At 44.2% G+C, this 20,662-nt stretch overlaps 2 protein-coding genes and 1 non-coding gene across 4 annotated transcripts; all 3 read left to right on the forward strand.

Annotated features, from left to right (window-relative positions):
• The first annotated feature begins 868 nt into the window (after window positions 1-868).
• On the forward strand, window positions 869-5,068 carry LOC110531802 (uncharacterized). Its single transcript, XM_021615235.3, has 3 exons — window positions 869-1,188; window positions 3,278-3,413; window positions 3,785-5,068. The coding sequence occupies exon 3, from the start codon at window positions 3,787-3,789 to the stop codon at window positions 4,429-4,431; it is 645 nt and encodes a 214-aa protein (XP_021470910.1). The 5' UTR covers window positions 869-1,188; window positions 3,278-3,413; window positions 3,785-3,786; the 3' UTR covers window positions 4,432-5,068.
• Window positions 5,069-5,212: 144 nt separating this feature from the next.
• On the forward strand, window positions 5,213-5,284 carry trnaa-cgc (transfer RNA alanine (anticodon CGC)). The gene has a single exon. It is a non-coding gene; the product is annotated as a tRNA-Ala (tRNA).
• Window positions 5,285-5,530: 246 nt separating this feature from the next.
• Window positions 5,531-20,055, forward strand: dtx4a (deltex 4, E3 ubiquitin ligase a). 2 transcript variants are annotated; one of them, XM_021615215.3, is made up of 8 exons: window positions 5,531-5,928; window positions 6,600-6,814; window positions 9,981-11,091; window positions 16,009-16,070; window positions 16,401-16,562; window positions 16,687-17,069; window positions 17,205-17,294; window positions 17,395-20,055. In XM_021615215.3, the coding sequence occupies exons 2-8, from the start codon at window positions 6,607-6,609 to the stop codon at window positions 17,623-17,625; spliced, it is 2,247 nt and encodes a 748-aa protein (XP_021470890.1). In that variant the 5' UTR covers window positions 5,531-5,928; window positions 6,600-6,606; the 3' UTR covers window positions 17,626-20,055. The 2 variants fall into 2 exon arrangements, with proteins under 2 accessions (XP_021470890.1, XP_090040032.1); XM_090183906.1 differs by having other exon boundaries at window positions 10,020-11,091.
• The last annotated feature ends 607 nt before the right edge of the window (window positions 20,056-20,662 follow it).

Consider the following 20,662-nt stretch of genomic DNA (forward strand, 5'->3'; position numbering starts at 1 on the left):
ACAACCAGTAGTACAATTATTTAGTTTCATATTAAACACAGATCATGAATGTTTATGATACACTGTGTAACACAGTGGTTATCTTGTGTTATCATACAGGGTAAAGCAAGCATGTTACTAAGGCTGTTCTGATTGGTTCCTCAGAGAAGGGGGCTTCTTTGGAAAGAACTCAATGAAATTCTGCATTACAAATGGACCATCAAGTGTAGTCCTCCCACAACGTTATTGCTGAAATTAAATAAAACTCCATTAAGAGATCATACAGTGCATTTGTTAGTAGGCTTTAAACATACGGAATCTGTATGGTTCCCCAGTAGTTTCTGGTGTTGTGTTTGTACTAGCCAGTGGAGCACATAACAGGATGTGGTTAAAGGCTGAAAGCACATCAGCTCTGTGCATTTCTTTTGAACCTGCCCGTGCTCCATCATTCACTTCCTGCTTCTGGGCTTTGCAGTGTCAGCTGAGTGGTTCTGCACTTCAGCGAACAAACTCAACTCTAACCATGCATTGACTGTTTAAAACAAATAAAAAAATATGTCTAAATATTATTTGTGCAAGTCTGGATAGAACAAAATGGGACCTGGTGCAACTCAAATACATCTCACTTGCTTAGGCTGCATTGATGAGAGTTGGTGTAGCAGAATCAGTAGGTCCAGTTATGTTAATCCACTTTATGCATCTTTGAACTTTGCAGGTGCAGTATGTTCATACTGTAGGTGGGTTCCTTTGCAGCTGTTAACTTCCTATGGCTGTACAAATAAATTCCATAGCATATTGGAGACATAATAGATCAGATTTACTTGAAAGGAACCAAACCACAACCGTACCCTGTACACCAACTGTCACACCTTCTGTCATACATGAAAGCACACTGCACCTTCCTCTTTCTATATTTGGGTGTGGATTTGCTAATCTCCGCGCTTTACTCTCTCTCTCTCTCTCTCTCTCTCTCTCTCTCTCTCTCTCTCTCTCTCTCTCTCTCTCCCTCTCTCTGTCTCTCTCTCCACCCACATTATATCCCCCTCCTGCTCTAATTCTTACATGCCCTTCTTTAAATTTATGCATCCCCTTATCTAGTCAAAAAAAGTTCCACCACTGACACGCCTGTGAGTTCTTGCTTCCTCTCTGGGTGTCTGTTAATCTTTTTCAAAACCATCCTAAAGCATGTTCATTTAGAGCAAGATATTGGTGAGTTTTATAGATTTTTTAAAAATCTACTGACCATAATTCAAATTTCTCGTTTTCTATCTGACATTTTTTGTATCATCTTTCCACTCTCTCCATTTACATCCGTCAGCTTCGCACTCTCCTCCCAATCTCTTTCCACATCTCCTCCTCACTTCCCTTTCTCTCCTTCCACGTTGTCTTGATTTTCTCTGTCACACCAACTCTTTGTCTGTGTCCCTGTTTTATTTACTTTCAGAAATGTAAGAATCTGTATTCGGGTCTAAAGAGTGGAGTTAATACTTCCATATCAAGTGGGCTTTTGATTTAAACATTTACATTATCTGTACAAAATGATTTTGCATATGTAATAGACATATAAACAGATGGAGTATGTTAACAGCATATTGCACCATGGGATCTTTATTAATCTATGCTTCGCACCAATACTGTATCATGGCTGCCTACTACATGTGAAAACATGTAAGGTCATATGCAGAAATGTAAAGGCATTGTAGAATGTAGAAAGAGAGAGAAAAGATTGACTATCATATTTTGGGGCGGCAGGTAGCCGAACGGTTCGGTGGATCGAATCCCCGAGCTGACAAGGTAATAATCTGTTGTTCTGCCCCTGAACAAGGCAGTTAACCCACTGTTCCCCGGTAGGCCATCATTATAAATAAGAATTCGTTCTTAACTGACTTGCCCAGTTAAATAAAGGTTCAATTAAAAAAATATATATATATTTTGCATAGTCTAATTGGTAATCTAGTTGAGATTAGCTGTGCTTTGTTAATAACTTTCATCTGATGAGCAGAATGTCACATTTTGTACATCATATGAAACAACAAGTCCACATACATGAATCCCATTGCATTCATGTATGAACTAGAAACATTTATTAGTCTTTTTTATTATATTCAATTAGTGTTCAATGTGTCAGCTATCCACACAGGCCAGGGAGGGAGAACAGGTACACTTATTGCAAAACGTACGTTTTTAAATAACTTGTCGACATCCATATCTATGTATATAATAGTTGAAACAACAACAAAAAATACAACTTTTATTTATTGAGACCAGGGTCTCATTTACAATACAACAAATTCAAAATGATCAATAAAAATAAAATAAACTACAAATTGCAGAATCAACACTACAACTTCAAAACATCACAAATACAATTATTTACATTGAATCCAAACAGTTGCAATTCACATTAAATTCATTCAACATTAAAGTCTTAAACTGCCATAGAGGCACCAGAGTCTAGATGTTGGGAGTTTTGCAGGCTATTCCAAAAATGCGAGGCACTAAAACTGAAGGCGGATTTACCTAGATCGGTATGTACTAGTGGAACCTCGAGAGGTAACCATCCCTGTGAACGGGTTTCGTGTCTCATATTTTTACATTTTAACAGTGAAGTGAGGTAGGTTAGAAGCTTGGGTAGTAGAGCTTTGTAAATTAAAAGGGAGTAATTAAATGATCTACGGGACTTTAATGAGGACCAGCCAACCTTTTGATACAGGATACAGTGATGCATGTTAAAACTGTCACCTGCAATAAAGGGTAGGATGCTATGGTAGATGGAAATATGTAGGGCGGAAATGTAGATTCTCTGTAAAAAAGTGAGCAAGACAGAGAGAGAGAGAGAGAGAGAGAGAGAGAGAGAGAGAGAGAGAGTATGCTGGCTTCCTGTTAGTGAGTCACTCAGGCAGAATCATGACTTCACAGGCACTTCCTGTGTCTGAATGGGTGGGATGCTGCATATATAGTGACAGTACACTGTACAGAACAATACAACAATGACACGGCATGTCAACTACCATGAAATGACACCTGTCAGAACCATTCATAATCAGTCACCGTGGCACCTGCCTATACACCTCGGTGGTGTCGTGACACATTTATTGTATCATTATTCATAGGCAGGTTTCAGGCTGCACTCAAAACAAGCCTCACTTTATCCTTTCGAAAAAAGTGTGGGAAAATCTACGATTCTGCCACATATATTTCTTTAAGGTGTAATTATCTGTATTAAAGATTTTGCTGCATGGATATTGACATGTTTTTGGGCAGTAGGTAACTAATGGTCCATATACTTTATTTACAGATCCAGTAATACATCTATGTATGGATCAGCTGCAGTTGAAAGAAAAGAGCACCCTCAATTTCCAGTAAACTAGATCTCCTTCACGGCAGAGTTTGGCCTTGGATTCCTTCAACTTTTCGGATAACTATTTGAAGAGGTACGTTGCGAAATCAAATCAATCTGAACCCGTTCACCCTAATAAGGGTGGGTTTATGGTTTTGATATTCTGAGAGGATTTGTTTTGTTCTAATAAAAGGCCAAGCATGACTGTACTTGAACAGCTTTAGATTAAGAGACTTGTATTTTGTGACCATCAAGGTGGGGTCAATTCCATTTAAATTCGGTTTGACAATTGAAATATAATTGTTTACAGTGCAGATCAGGCCAAACAAACACTTCAGGATCTGAATCATACAGACAGTCTAAAACCCCTTAGATCCAGATTCACTTGGCGTTCAGATCCCAACCAAATGTCCCTTTCAAATGTCAGTCTAAACAGTCATTCCAATTTTTACTCTTCACTTCTAGGCATGAACAACGTATATGACGAAACGACATCCACCAGAAAAGTATTGATCGCCTTCTTCCTCCTGGTCTTCCTTGTTTGCCTCCTGGTCTTCCTGTACATGTGGCTGAACCGCAAGACTAATGGCCAGTACACAGTCCGCCAACTGGTCTATGGGCAGAATGGGGCCAGGGACCGGATCATGGCTGGGGTCAGAGTCCTGGAAGTGCGGCTTGGGCGCCGGCTGTGGCCCCTTGGCGCGGATGAGGAGGCCATAAGAGAGGAGGAACACAAAAATGAAGAGAGGGATGTGGAGAGAGGGAGCGAGGGAAGGGAAAGTGGGGGGGAGGAGGAGGGCGATGAGAGGGAAGACAGAGGGGATGACTCGTCAGATGACTACTCCAGCATGGAGGGCTGTGACCTGAGGGAGAGAGCAAAGCTCACGGGCGAGAAGGAAGAGATAAGAGAGCGTGAGGAGGAGAGAGAGGAGAATATGGAGGAAAAGTGGGAAAGCAAAGAGGATGGAGAGAGTGATGAGGGAGCAGTGGGAGGAGAAAAAAGTGGAGGAGGAGGTTTGCTGATAGACCTGCATCAGTTCTCTGGTAGTGCCATCTGGTCTGAAGATAGGAGTGAGGGGGGCAGAGACAAGGATGATGTGACTGCATTGTGAGGGAAGGATCAGCGAGGGACAATAGTTCCATATTTCATCTTTGTACAGCAATACCGCTTGACAGTAGGTTTGTCGTCATTATCATCATAATTGTAAATTGTAAACCTGACAAACCAGTGTTACAACCAGATTACAACAATCAGAGCAAAGAGCAACATAAATAATATGTGTGAAATAATAAATCAAAGTGAATAAAGGGACTGACAAGAGCAACAATTGCAGATTGAATACATGAAACAATATTTTTGAGATATTAAAAGCTTTTTTAAAGGTTTCATATGATGAAGCGCAGGCTTTGAGTGGTACTGTTTTCTGCATTAGTCTTATTACTATTGGAATATTTGTGGTGCAGTGTTCTAAAGCACTGCATATCAGTGCTAGAGGCCTTATTACAGACACTCTGGTTCGATTCTAGGCTGTAACGCAACCAGCTGTGATTAGAAGTGCCATATGGTGGCGCACAATTAGCCTAACGTCATCCGGTTTAGGCCCTCATTGTAAATAAAACATTTGTTCTTAACAGATTTGCCTAGGTTAAAGGTTAAATAAAATTTCGAAAAATGAAAAGTGTGTTTTGTATATTTTAGGAATAGCTGTTTGTATTGAAATAAAGGGCCTAATTCGAATTATTACTTGAGTTTTTTTTAATCACATACAATAATTCGTGTATATTACTTTCACATTTTTAAATCATAAATACAATTTCAAACAACCTAATCCACCTAAGATTTACCTGTTGCAATTTTTATATTCCATTTTGAATATCGTTTATACAGGAAATGGGGATGTAGCTCAGTGGTAGAGCGCATGCTTCGCATGTATGAGGCCCCGGGTTCAATCCCCGGCATCTCCACTGTTTTCTTTTTTTTAACTGAAAATGTAACCTTACGCCTATTGTCTACACAATGAATTATTGATTACAACACCAAGTGATAATTCGGAGCTAAACTCATTCTACCACATAAAAACATTTAATAATGTAATTTATTTATGACGTTTAAATTAGATCTACCGCTGCTTGCAAAAGGTGCCTCCTTGTCCGCTCAGTCATGGGCGGAGTATTGGGCCTTGTTTCTGGAATTTGATTGGCTACATTACCTCTTGCTGATAGATAGGACTGGTTGAAATCACTGGGTGAAATGCTTGTCCACGCACTCATGGCAACATTTTGTAAAAAAATATATTTTTGACCAGGGATGGCCCACGGAATTATTTCGAGTTGTTCCTCGCGTTTAAATGCAACCCACTCATAAAGCCAATACACATCATGGACCAATTGCACGACATGGCTATGCAGGCTTTCGTGGAGATCCAAACAAATAGCCTAAACACATTTTCTCGCAACAACAGCCTTGGATTTGCACTACTATAGGCAATACTTTCTAACATAACGAGATGGATAGTAGCTAAACCAAGAATACCCTAGCCTACACTGGATTGGCTTTGATTGGAGGTAACGTTAGCCTACGGAAGGCGAACAAAAAGTATCCGGCATTGGTAAATATGTCTATATTGATTTACTTAAGGCTATATCCTACCTACAAATAAACAAATATTCATAAAATGTGAAGGATATACAGTGGAATAAAGCCGTGGAACTCTCGATAGTTCATGGATCTTTGGTCTTTACAGTGACCACTGCGTATCTGTTACATTGTATTACAATAATACGATGAGAAAATCAAATAGGCTACATTGCCGCAAAATGAAACCACTTGTTACAGCAAATCACTTTTTGTCGATGAATGATGTAGCCTATCCATCCCATCACTTCAGCACACCACCACAGCATCTTCACACATCAAAACTGATTATGCCACAGAAATGATTTACACGCCATTTTTCTGAATACAGGCTAAAATGCAAGGAACCTGCTTGTCCCCACCCCCTGCCTATGAACAACGATTTTAATGATTTATTGATTCGCTTGAACAAAGAAACGAAATATTGTTGCACCTGTACAGAATATCAACATGGAAGGTAGGCGCCACTTACAGGTTGACAGAGCTATAGTTACGCTGTTATTATAGGCTAAATATATCTCGATAGCCTATCCTAGCTTGCAAATGGCTCAAGATGGATGCAGCTGCGCACGGATATGTACCTAAAATGGGACATATTCAAAAGAAAACCACCTAAAAATGCTTTTGTGCTATTCTATTTCGCAGGCGTAGGATGTTACTAGCGTCGGCCGTGGTGGTATGGGAATGGCTGAACGAGCACGGGCGCTGGCGGCCTTACAGCCCGGCCGTCTCTCACCACATCGAGGCAGTCATCCGCAACGACCCACGGGGTGGTAGTGTTGTCTTAGGCCAGGTGGACTCTCGCCTCTCGCCCTACATCATCGACTTGCATTCCATGCACCAGTTCCGACAAGATACAGGTAAGACTAATGTGACTGACGACCATTGACACAACTGTGTATTGAGGGAATGTGAATATAGGCGCTATGCTATTACAGTGTTATTACCGCAGTGAAACCGATAATGTAGCATAGGCCCACAACATATCAGTGCAATAGCCTACACTATCCAGTTAGCCCGTAGAAACAAAATAATATGGTTTAATAACAGCCTTTATGTTCTTGTTTGATAGGCAACCGCATCTTATGCAGACTAGCCTATGTGGGCATGTATAGTTGTGTGTATAGTTCACATTTATTTTTCAAGGCCATGTTTGTTAACTGCCTCCATTATGCCAAACACAGAGGTTATGTTATGTTTTTCTCATGATCATGTGTTTTGCATTTCACTAAACATTATTTCACAAGAGTCTTTCAGCATCATCATTGTTGTCATTTTTCGATTTTGGATCTGCATAGCATGGGTAGGGGCAGAAGAGTAGCCTAGATAGATAGATGGCACCTTTTTTTTCTCAGAGTCTGTCTATCTAGAACCTAAAAGTACCAAGAAAAATATTTTTTTTGTCAAGTTCCTTAAATGAGCTTAGAATGTTCCAAAGCCAAGCAACTATCCTCCACCATTCCGGGAAAGTTGTATGCAAAATAACCATAGGACAACCACGCTCTCACCAAACACTAAGAAACATATGGTTCTCAGAACGTTATGTGCTAGCTGGGCAGTGACACACTGTACGCTCACAGCCCTTGAGGTAGTGAGCGCAGAAGACCTTCCAGTCTTACTGTACGTACGGTAGACTACAGAGGCAGTATGTATCAAGTGTATCAGTATAAGAGTGCTGATTTAAGATCAGTTCTTTTAGATCACAATAAAAAAAGATTGCATGGACAAAGGGGACCTGATCCTAGATCAGCACTCATACTCTGAGACGCTTGATACATAAGGCCCCTGATAAGTGACAACTGTTTGAGCACACTTAAGTGCAGTTTTCCAGGCACAATTTAGTTGCTTTACACATATTTCCATATATTTATTTTTAGATAACAGCATGCTCCAATGTAGTGCATGATGTCATGGCACAATCTTAGAAAAAAGTGTTCCAAAAGAGTTCTTCGGCTGTCCCCATAGGATAACCTTTTTTGGTTCCACGTGAAACCCTTTCCACAGAGGGTTCTACATTTTCCGGTCAGGAAACGTCTGGCTTTGTTCCCACAACCAATGTGAAACCAAAAATATATGTGCTCCCAACTCCCAAGGAACCAAATGTGCTAGCTGGGTGGTTGTTGTGTGTGAGTGGACATCTACAGTATATGTAGGGCACAGTTATGGATGAGCTGTTCTCATTATGAGTTATTATTCAAAACATGATCATGAATAAAGATGAGAATGTGGAGGGAAAATTGGCATACATTTTTAGCTTGTTCCCCTTTTGATCTCAAGCACATTGTTCTTGAAATCAAAAGTGTGTATCCTACACACTACTTTCCTCACACTCTTTCATGACACATTCCCAAACCATGTGTACAAATGCCTCCAATCCTGGATTGGGTTCACATTCACAGTGCAACTGCAAGTCTCGCATGCTTTCTGGTGTGCAGCAAATATCCAAAGTAAAACTACTGTATTTACTCTCACCTATGACTGGCTATCTGAACTTCACCCCAAAACTCTCCCTTATGTGCCTCTTATTAAGGCTGTTAATGCTATTGCTGATTGTATCCAGCCCTCCAGACAGAGAGACGTCTTCACACGATGAAGTGAGGAAAGTGGGCGACAACACAAAGGGAAGAATTGTCAGACTCTGCCGCCCTTCTCAACACTTTGGCTGACAAACACCCCTTTTTCTCCCCAATTTCGTGGTATCCAATTGTTAGTAGTTACTGTCTTGTCTCATCGCTACAACTCCCGTACGGGCTCGGGAGAGACGAAGGTCGAGAGCCATGTGTCCTCCGAAACACAACCCAACCAAGCCGCACTGCTTCTTAACACAGCGCGCATCCAACCCGGAATCCAACCGCACCAATGTGTCGGAGGAAACACCGTGCACCTAGCGACCTGGGGCTGACAAACACTTTTGTGTGGTTTTCCTGCTTCCCAGGCGGGGATAGCTGTGGGGAGAGAGGGGGTAGGGTGCCCCAGTCCCAAAACCAGAGGGAGGGAAAGGAGGAGGGAGGTGAGATAAATTGCAGAAGTCTGAGGTCATTGAGAGAAAAGTTGGTAGTTGGGTTGAGTTCAGATACGATGAAAAATGTACTCTGTTGCATTCCAGGCATTGTTATATGTCTATTACATAATTCAATAAGTATGTTCATGTATAATTTACATTCAAACCCTATTGTTTTGAACGGCAAACGGTTTATAGATACATTTATATTGGTTTATGTCTTGTTATTTGAAAATGTAGTTTTCTATTGCAGCTTGGCATCTCAAGCACTCCGGATTTATTCTCTCAAAACGTGTTCATCGTTAAAAAAAAGCAACCGTCATTCATTGTCTGCCAGTCATGCTCACTTTAATAAGACTCTTTGGGAGTATAAATGAGTTAAACCCAGGATTAGAAGTTCTTTGAATCCCAGGTAATAGGACGACAGTTGATATGGACTGAACGTTAAGTCTCTGGACTGGGAAAGCAAACATGACCAGCTCTGAGCAACTCTGAGCCCAACCAAGGCCAGCAACCAATCACAATCCAGAACATGGTGTGCTGTTACCAGGGGCAACCTGTTAGCCTGTTTGCCCAAATTCTTAGGGAGCACACACCGATTGATCAAATTTGGTGGTGGTGTAATTTGCTTGTCTACAACAATTATTACAGCAAGGCCTACAGAACATTTAGCTCATCTGCACTCTTAGAAAAAAGGGTTCCAAAAGGGTTCTGCGGCTGGCTCCACAACAGAACCCTTTTTGGTTCCAGGTAAAAAAAGAACCCTTTTTGGTTCTAGATAGACCAACAAAAAAGTCAACCAAGCCTAATGAAAAAAAAAAAACACATAACTTTTTATTCATGCTTTTCTTTCACTTGAACAGGTCATATCAATAGTCATTTGTGTCAATGTATGTCTATTACTGCACTGTGCTACAAATGTCATCGGTGTTGTGAACAAATGTCATCGGTGTTGTGTTATGACTGAATGTGGTTAGTTGAAAGGTCTTCTGGAACAGGTCCTTCTTGTGTTCCCCTCTCTGTAGTTCTGTGGCGTGACCCTCGTCTCTCTACCGTTACCCCAGGTACCCTCCGACCGGTGCGTCGCAGCTTCTACGACCCCACGTCGGCGCCGGGCCAGGGCTGGCTGTGGGAGTGGGAGAACGACACAGGCTCGTGGACAGCCTACGACACAGAGGTGGGCATCGCCATCCAGGCAGCACGCGACCGTCAGCAGCCCTGGCTGGACCTGGCGCCACTGGGCTTCTGTTACCTCATCGACTTTCAGAGCATGACCCAGATCAACGGGCAGACGCAGCGCTGCCGCCGCATCCAACGCCGCTCCGACTTGGCCTACCCTCTGGTGTCGGGGCCCCTTCCCAAGACACACCACGCCTGGGGACCCAGCCCTGCAGGACTGCCGGGGGTGGGGGTTTCCGCAGTGGGCATGGGGAACGGGAACGGTAGCGCCTACCCAAGCGGCGCCCTGCCGGCCTCTGCCATCACATCGCTGGGCCAGCCCTGCGCCTGTCAGCAATGCATGCTGGTCCTGAGCGTCAAGGCAGGCGCCATGGCGACGGCTCACACCCTGGGCAGGAGGCCACCTCAGAACAAGCCGCCCAGCCCCAAACTAGGTGGGGGTTACTCGGCCATGGGGGGGTCTTACTCGCTGACTCTCCCTCGCCCCCCCTCCTCCATGGCCAGGTCCTTGTCCCCCCACAGGACGTCCGCGGGCGGGGCTAGCGGTGGTGTAGGGGTCGGTGGCGGCTTCGCCCACTCGCTCTCCCTCCTGGGTTCGGCCACCGCCGCACTCTCCCTCACCTCTACCCGACCCCCTCCCCCGCCTCTACCCCCCCTTCCGCCTCCTCCACCGCCTCCGCCCTCCTCTATCGCGTCCAGTGTCATTCTTCCTCTCTCCTCTTCCTTCTCCATGGCGTCCTCCGGCCCTCCGTCAATGCCCGCGCCGGCCCCTCTTCTCATCTCCACGGCAGCCTCCTCCTGCACCCCCTCACCCTCCGCCCGTGTCCTGGGGCCCGTGTCTTCAGCAGCGGCGGCCTGTGCAGCCCCCCTGCCACCTCGTGCCAGCCTTGCTGGGCTCAGCCGACCCGCCCTGCAGCGCATCGCCATGGCCCAGTCCAGAGCCCTCATCGCCTCCGGGTGAGTCACTGCTCCAGCTGTTATGTCACTACAGTTCACAAAAATACTCCTCCCATGTACCTCCTTTATGACATAGTTCTCTACACTTGTCTATCTGATATGATTTAATTTCAGTGTTGAGAGACTTAGTGATGTTATGTAGCCGATACAATTGTTAACCCCGATCCGAAAACACGGTGGACTACGCTTGTCTCTCGCAGATAAACACAACACAAGGGATGAAACACGAGGATAGAAGAGGAATTTCAACATTTTGATCCAAGGCGTTTCCACTGGCGTAGACATGCCTCCACAATCACTGCCCATATCTGACATTAACACCACATTAGCATTAATAAACCTTTAATCCCTATGACACATTCTGTTAGCTGGTTCATTTCTATGTGAAATTCCTTAACGCATTCATATCAAATACGCCGCGTTGTGTCACTCAGATTTGATTCACCCAGTTAGAATTTGAGAGCCAGGAGGGTGGATGGGGGGGGGGGCTTGGGGTAAGCATAGTTTTCTGATAACATGCATAGATTGACCTCTCCCCATACACACACCCACACACAACCTCCCCAGTACTCTCATGACATGCTTAGTGCTACTGTTGTAGTACTGACATCATCCCTACACACCCAGTTCCCAGGCCTATTCTCATTCCTACAGGCCCCTCTGCCCCCGCTGGTGTGTATGTGTGCGGTCTCCGTGGCAACCATTGTGGGCACAGCCGAGGCCTGGTTCCCATTTCCAAAACAATGCTGGGGCACGGACAGAGGCAGGGGGCTCACAAGCGAGCACTTGTGTAGATCGGAAAAAGATAGGAGAGAGAGGTTTAAGCAATGTGATAATAGCACCATATCTCCTGTCTAAGGTTTTCAAATCTGTGCATAGGGGGATTGGGAGCAAGAGACTGTGTGGAATGGGGTCCTGGCAAAGGACAACAGAGGTAGATAGAGTTTTTTAAGCGAGGTAGCAGTTACTTCGGTAATCCACACATGCATATAGATGAGTTGCCACCTGAGCATATGCTTGCAGGGCGAGTATCAATATTGACACAGTTACTGGCTCTGTGTGAATAATGTGTTATTGTGAGAGTAGTGAGGGAGTCAAGCAATGATCTCCTCTTAACACTAGAGGGCATTGTTCGCCGCGTGACCAACTCACTGTGAAAAGCTGAGAACTTGTTGCCTGGCTACCCAAACGCCTTGCTCCGGCCAAGAGCCACGCCCACGGACGTTAGTTTCCTCTCCGCAATGAATCAGAGTACCTCCCCGGTGATTTCTAGAATGGAAATACATTCTAGACCGTCTGATTGGTCCCAGAAACTGATGGGTTGGACCAGAGTCAGGACACACGTGGGTAAAGCAGCGTTTTGAAAGTTCGTCAGGAATTGTTGATAACTTGCTTATAAATTATTAATTACTTTTCAATTATCATTTTTGTCAATTGATACAGTTTTATGACAGGGCAGCTTTTAGGTCTTTTTTGTGGCTTCCAGAAGAATTCACTTGACGAAATTATCTTCAATTGTTTCTCAGAAGTTAAATCAAGTTTAAATCAAGTTTTAATAAGATGTACCCCTTTTCGCCCCAATTTCGTGGTATCCGATTGGCAGTTACTGTCTTGTCTCATCGCTGCAACTCCCGCACGGACTCGGGAGAGGCGAAGGTCGAGAGCCGTGCGTCCCCCGAAACACAACCCAACCAAGCCGCACTGCTTCTTGACACAATGCCCACTTAACCCGGAAGCCAGCCACACCAATGTGTCAGAGGAAACAACACCGTACACCTGGTGACCGTGTCCGACACTCTTCCCGGCCCCCCACAGGAGTCGCTAGTGGTCAATGGGACAAGGACATCCCTGCCGGGCCAAACCCTCCTCTAAAACACGGGGGCATTCTTTTCCACATTATTTGAGTATTCATGTTGTTGTTTAGAGTTATTTTATATTTTATACACATTTAATTTAATTTATTCATATTATAACATTTTGCAGACAAACGTACCCAGAGTAACAAAACCCAATCATTTCTAGTAATGCACAGCAGACAAACAACTTTAGACTGGTACACTGACCCACACACACTGTAACAGTTACCATGCCAGGTTCACTGACACACGGAGGGGGATAAAAGACACTCGGAGGTGGATAAAATACTATTTGTGTCCTATACACCATAGCAGTTCTCTTGAATGGATCAGCCAGAAAGTGCACTAAAGTTTTAGATTAGCTAGGGATCAAACTAAACCACATAGTTTTAACTCCCAAGTCCTCTCCACATTTTTGCTCTCCCTCTCTCCTTCACTATTTTCCTCCCTCTTTCCCCTCTCCTCCACCCTCCCTCCTTCCGTATCTCACACCTTGCACGTCCGCTCCCTGGCACGAGCGTGTTCTCCAATGTGTTTATGCCGCCTGCTCCAGTTCACAAGGTGCTTTTCATTCACCCACATCTTCGTATCTGTGAGAGAACACTGGGCAAGAGCACCCCGACAGTCACTCGTTTACCACACAAAAGGCCGGTGACCCAATGAACTGCGCTGTGTTTCTCGAACTGTAAGCCAAGTTGGGGATGCCACCAGCCACGTCGTAGGGCGGAACTTGGGATATTCCCTACAGTTGAACTGAGGGTCTGGAAAGTGTCCGGTTGAAAGACCACGCCGGTCCCTCTTTATTTGGATAGTGGCCAGACAGGTGCTCAGATGATCAAACAACTATTGTCATTGGATGAATTCGAATTGAACTACTACTGTTGACACGTGGTTCACTATCCTCAGCCACTCAGGCGTTCAAATATGTTGTAATATGTTGCAGTGGACGCACTCGATAAACGAAACCAATTGTGCTTGCTGAACATCTACGCTAGATCATCTGTCGGGGTGAGGGGCTTTCCGAATAAAGTGTTACCAAAATGTTCAAAGAGGGACTGGTGAGGGTGTAACCTGGTTTGAAATGTGCAGATGAGGAATACCTCTGTTGAGGAATAGACCTTGGAGATCATACAACGAATGAGCCACAGTTGTTCAGTGCTGTGTTGTCTTCAACAGTAGAAACATCACAAGTCGGTGATGGGCGAACAGTATTTTTCAGTACCTATTTCAAACAATGTGGCTGAATCATTGGACTAAATGTAGCCTTTATAACATTCCCACGTTTAGGTTTTATGTGTGTGTGGGGGGGGGGGGGGTAAACGTCACATGTAATATTCTCTACCTAAAGTACTTTCAGTTAATCACTCAATACCAATCCACGCCTCTGCTTTTATGTCAAGGACTATCCTTCAGTGACAACGCACAGCATTCCCTCACAGCGTGTACGGCTAGAGGGGGTGACCTCAGCTAATGCCGTTACTCCAGTATGCGCTGGTGTCTGTCTGCCGCTTGGCAGCCGTGCATTGTGACATGCTAATTGGCAGGTAATCTCAGTGTGGTGACGTCAACAGAGGGAAAATCCCTACACTGTAAAAGCCAGAGGAATATGAGACATTCCTACACCTACTGAGAGAGGAGAGGGAGACTGGAGCAGGGAGGTGCAGCGAATCTGAGGATATACATACCCGGGGAGGATTTATTATTGAGATTTGGAAAGGAGACAGAAGAGAGGATTGAGAGAGATTAAAAGTTTGGAGAAGCGATAGTGAAAATCGTCTTTGGGATACGATTTTAATTGGTACCTGAGGGGTTTGCAGATTTCAGCTGGGAAATAAACCCCACAATCAAAGTCAAGATGACAATAATCAAATTGAACACCTAGTCAGTACGGTTTCTGTATGGATCATATTGTGAAGAATGTGGAGGCTCATGACACATGCTAATAATGATACAGCACTCTTTCTTTCAGTTGTCTGACAGTGGGACTATGTTGGATGTGAATAACTAGTATTGAGAAGGCTGAAGGGAATGATGGGTTATTTCAATCCTGGCTGTTGGATTCTGTTTCAACTCCTGTCAGTTATATTGGGCATGGACTTTTTCCATAGGAGTGGTATTCCATTCCTGAGTTGATCGGAATTAAGATGAAATTGACCGACTGGCCAACAAACATTCTGAAGTTTAACAATCTATTCACTCATGGTTTTCTCAAAGCAGTGTTGGCTCAGGTGAGGGTTGTTGTTGTCAGTGTTGGCTCAGGTGAGGGTTGTTGTTTTCAGTGTTGGCTCAGGTGAGGGTTATTGTTTTCAGTGTTGGCTCAGGTGAGGGTTGTTGTTTTCAGTGTTGGCTCAGGTGAGGGTTGTTGTTTTCAGTGTTGGCTCAGGTGAGGGTTGTTATTTTCAGTGTTGGCTCAGGTGGGGGTTGTTGTTTTCAGTGTTGGCTCAGGTGAGGGTTGTTGTTTTCGGTGTTGGCTCAGGTGAGGGTTGTTGTTTTCAGTGTTGGCTCAGGTGAGGGTTGTTGTTTTCGGTGTTGGCTCAGGTGAGGGTTGTTGTTTTCAGTGTTGGCTCAGGTGAGGGTTGTTGTTTTCGGTGTTGGCTCAGGTGAGGGTTGTTGTTTTCGGTGTTGGCTCAGGTGAGGGTTGTTGTTTTCGGTGTTGGCTCAGGTGAGGGTTGTTGTTTTCAGTGTTGGCTCAGGTGAGGGTTGTTGTTTTCGGTGTTGGCTCAGGTGAGGGTTGTTGTTTTCAGTGTTGGCTCAGGTGAGGGTTGTTGTTTTCAGTGATGGCGCAGACAACTAGGGGAGTCCTGGATGGCGTAGTGACGTGTCAACGTGTCAACAACGTGGCTCAGCAAAAGCTCTTTGACCTGCTGACATGGTATGACCCTTGACACAGAAAACACCAGACACTGTGGTCATTGGTCACCTGAAGTTTACCTATGACACACATCTGATGTGATTGTTTCAAAATCAAATCAAATGTTATTTGTCACATGCGCCGAATACAACAGGGAAATGCTTTGTGTCTGCTAGGTGTGTGTGTTCTGAAGTGTGTTTTATGTTTCAGTGTCCCAACGGTTCCTGTGAAGAACCTCAATGGATCTAGCCCTGTCCACCCTGCATTGGCAGGTAAGAACAACCATTAAGTCTTAATATCAAAACAGGAAGCTTGAAGCTGCCTGGGAAGCTATGTTTCCTAGTCAAGCTATTGGGGAACTTTGTACCAGTGTCTAAAGCCATTTTCAGTCTACATTTACTAGGCCTATTTTGGTCATTTAGCGGTCAACGTCACTTTACCTAATAATGATAGACAGTGTTACAGAGAATCCGGCTTAATTTGTTAATGTGACCCATAAATAGAGAATGAGTGTAGCTTATGATGGACCAGTGTCTACCTGGGTTAAGCTCAATAGACAGTGGTGGAGGAGTCTCATTGCTCCCACTGCTGGTTGTCTCTAGGTATTACAGGGATCCTGATGAGCGCCGCAGGACTTCCTGTCTGTCTGACCCGCCCTCCCAAGCTGGTGCTCCACCCCCCACCCGTTAGCAAGAGTGACATAAAGCCCGTCCCCGGCCTCGGCCACTGCTGCCGCAAGACCACCAAGAAGCAGGCTCGCAAAGGTGGGTGTAGCGCTCACAAACACACACACACACACACACACACACACACACACCCCCCAACATAGGAAATGTGGGTCACAGTGATTAATTCACTAACAATGTCTCTTTCATCCCTTTCTCTTAGGCAAGACCCCTGAGGAAGTAGTGAAGAGGTACCTTCAGAAGGTCCGGAATCCCCCAGAGGAGGACTGCACTATCTGCATGGAGGCCCTGGCTGGGCCCTCGGGATACAAGGGCCCCGGAGTTGGGGGAATCCAGCGGGCAGAGTCGGTTGGTCGCCTGGCTCAATGTGGGCACCAGTACCACCTGCAGTGCTTGGTGGCCATGTACAACAACGGCAACAAGGACGGCAGCCTACAGTGCCCTACCTGCAAGACCATCTACGGCGTGAAGACGGGGAACCAGCCACCCGGCAAGATGGAGTACCACGTCATCCCCCACTCGCTGCCAGGCCACCCTGACTGCAAGACCATCCGCATCATCTACAACATCCCCCCCGGCATCCAGGTAACAGCCTTACTGCCCATCCACATACTACACGCACCTGATGTACTGTAAATACAAGATGATGGGCGTTCTCGTGAATTCACCCATTGACTGTGCATGATTATTTATATTCTAATCCCTTTCACCTTTTCCCAGGGGCCTGAGCACCCGAACCCGGGCAAGCCATTCACCGCCCGGGGATTCCCCCGACACTGCTACCTCCCTGATAGCGAGAAGGGACGCAAGGTCAACACCAGCTAACTTCCTGTTTACTAGTTTGTACTGGTTTGCTGTAGATGAAATGACTGGGTTGTGTAGCTAACTTTCACTCTTTTCTTTTTCCTAGGTACTGAAGCTGCTGCTGGTGGCGTGGGACCGCCGGCTCATCTTCTCAGTGGGCACGTCCAGCACCACGGGCGAGTCGGACACGGTCATCTGGAACGAAGTGCACCACAAGACTGAGTTTGGCTCCAACCTAACAGGCCATGGCTACCCCGACCCAGGCCACCTGGACAACGTTCTGGAGGAGCTTAAGGCCCAGGGGATCACAGAGGAGGAGTGCCTACCCAGAGACTGAGCTAAAGATGGGCCAATGGGGAAACAGCAACACAGAGACTTGTTCTGACTCTGGAGACTTGAGACAGAGCTTAAACAATGAACATACAGACTCAGAGCGACACAACGGAACAGAGATGAGAAGAAATAGACAAATGAATATGTAAAAAAATAAAAAAGAGAAATACAGAAATTAACACAGACAGCGCAAATGTGACAGCAACAGAAACCGAATGCCTGAAAGACTGCATACGAGAAGAAATGACTGAACGGGTGAAAAGATGAGCCAAGAAAAAGAACCAACCATTAAACAAATAGAGAAACAGACAAATCGACTGTCTGACTGTAGTTTCTAGCGACACTGACTGCGGTACAACATCATACACCCTCTGAACAGGTGGGCTGTGGCTTAGCTGCATAGGTCGGGTGTATGATGGAATGTTTTAGTTTATTTCTGCTACATTAATGGTGGCGTCACAAAATGTCATTCAGTGAGACGTTTGAGGCAACAGTGCACATACAATTCAGTGTTGGACAGAAGCTGTTGTTTACACTGTGAGAGTTTGACAAGAATGTACGGAATCTGTATTGGTCCAATTGAATTCAATGGTGAACCAAGTCACCAGAGCTGCTGTAAGTGGTAGGATGAACGCTAAAAATGGGTTTTAGTGGGGTTATGATAGATGGGCTAACGAATGGTAGAGGGCAAAAAAGTATTAGACCACCGGCAGCAGAGTAACAAGTCTCTCATTTACAGAAAACGTTAACGAGAACGTTCAAAATATTTAATGTTATGACTGGATGTGTGAGCATGAATGTGTAATGCCCTCTAGTGGTACTTGTCGAAAAATACATTCCCTTGGCCTCTATAGGTTTTCTTCTGTGTTTTATTAATTGCTGTATCATTTTTGAAAATGCGTTGTTGTACATTTTAAATAGTTGTTATATATTGGCTCGGTTTGAGTTTCATTTCATTTTTACATTCCATTTTCTTTTCACCTGGTTAACCGCTGTATGTTGTCTGTTTGATTGCTACAGCATTGTTTTCTATATGTGACATTGTAAGGAAATGAGTCAGGCTCAACTCTTCCTCGAGAGGGCTCCTAAATATTACAAGCCTCTGTGGGTGTCTGTGTGTTAATATCTGAGTTTTTACCTCGGACGATTTAAGACTCGTCCGTTGCCAGGCCCTTTCAGTGTTAGTGTTTTGGGAACCCTCTCGGCGGGGTAGGTGAGCCTAAAAGCACAAAATGAGAGTCCTTTTCAAACCATGTGTGCATCTCAATAGTCTTACATAGCTTCCTCTCAAATTCTTTCACGTCATTGCAGATGATTGAACAGGGATGGGGGGGTGGGAAAGGCACTAGACTATTGAGATGCACCCCAGAAGGAATTAAATCAGATATAAAGCTATGATTGGACCTGCCACGTGAGGTCAGATTTGCACTGCACAGAGCATCATCTTTCTTTAGTCCTTTAGTCAAAAGGAAACATGGAAAGTTAGGCATGACCTTAAGAAGTTATATCTAACTGTTAAAACTACTTTGGGTTGAATTTTCTTTCTTTTAGACACCAGCTTCATTTGTCTCTGAGAAAAGCGAACCTTCTGCTGTTTTTGCTGTAAGGAGGGACAAAGATTTGCTCTGTCGTCAATCTAACCTGTGGTCAAACGGTCCAGTCGGTTTGTGTTAGGTCCATGACGGACCTGCTTATAAAGCGGTACTATTGACAATATGTTTGAGTATGTGTTAACATGCAAATGTTAGGCCAACATTTATAGTTTATATTTTTTCTGTATGTATGTGTGTGTTTATGTATACAACTTTACATTAAACATTTTGTAAAGGTACGGTTATAACGCAACTCTATACTTAATGAATTTTATTTATTGTGCTCTATTTTTTATAATTTTTATCAAATTGTTTTTTTTGTAAGTGGCATATCAAAACCACATTATTTATTTTTTACTTTGTATTGTTTAGCCACATTTTAAAGCTGTGTGACTACATAATGTCTACATATCCATCACATGACTGCTGTATTGTACTTTCTGGGTAAGAGTACTGCATTTGGCACATGTTATGTGACCCTGTATCCCCCCCTCTCCCCAATGATACCAGCAGCTGGTTTGGATGTCTTATGCAGGACTTGATGTAGTCATGTTTTATGTCTATTCAGTTCTTGCACTGCTCAGTTTGGCACATGTCATTTTATTTCCCAGGCACAGTTTGACTACATGTCCGTCAATGGGAATAAAACAACGGTTGAAGGCTCATGACCACTTTGTAAAAAAAAAAAAAAAAAACACTTTTAATAAAACCTTTGTAAAAGTTGTAATGGAGAGAACGAATGACGTTGAGAACTATGATGGCAGAGAAAGTAGTAACGTATAAAACTACAAAAGACTTGCATTTAAAGTAACAGTGGGACAATTAAAATAGCAGTATGATGATTACGGTGTTGGTGTCTTTTCGTGTGGGTGTATGTATTTATGTATATACCTATTATGCAGGGATTGACATTAAGGGTTACCCTATTGGCCCGGGGCAAGTAAACTGAACAGTTGGGCAAGGTGGGCAGTTTTCCTTACTCAAACAACCAAACTGCAAGAATTCCAGTAGCCTAACCCTAAACTTTCTGGTTCCTCCCCATCGTTTAAGTGAAATACGGCCAATTTATGGCATTTCTGCATGTAAATATATATGGGCAAGTGACCATAAATGTACACCTGATTTGCCTGACTGGCAAGTGCCTTTCGGAGATACAGTAATTCTAAGGTTTGTCCCCAGATCATTCACTCTATTGACATGACAGGGTCAGTCTAACCATGCGAAACTACGAAGGACAGTTTATCTCTAGATTAGTCTGAGCTCTGGATTAGTAGTCTGGATTATGTCCACTTTAACAAATGAGAAAAGGTAGTAAGATAACTATTTAAGAAGGGCCTATAAGATTAAACAATGACTTGAATTGCTGCTCTTCTTCTAGTTACTAGGCTAATGTGTAGCACAGTAGCCAACACACTAACTGGCATCGGGCAGTCTCTAGACTACCAGCCA

The sequence above is a fragment of the Oncorhynchus mykiss genome, chromosome 9 (genome assembly GCF_057628025.1).
Source record: "Oncorhynchus mykiss isolate SJ-2025 chromosome 9, ASM5762802v1, whole genome shotgun sequence".
NCBI classification, from domain to species: Eukaryota; Metazoa; Chordata; class Actinopteri; order Salmoniformes; family Salmonidae; genus Oncorhynchus; species Oncorhynchus mykiss.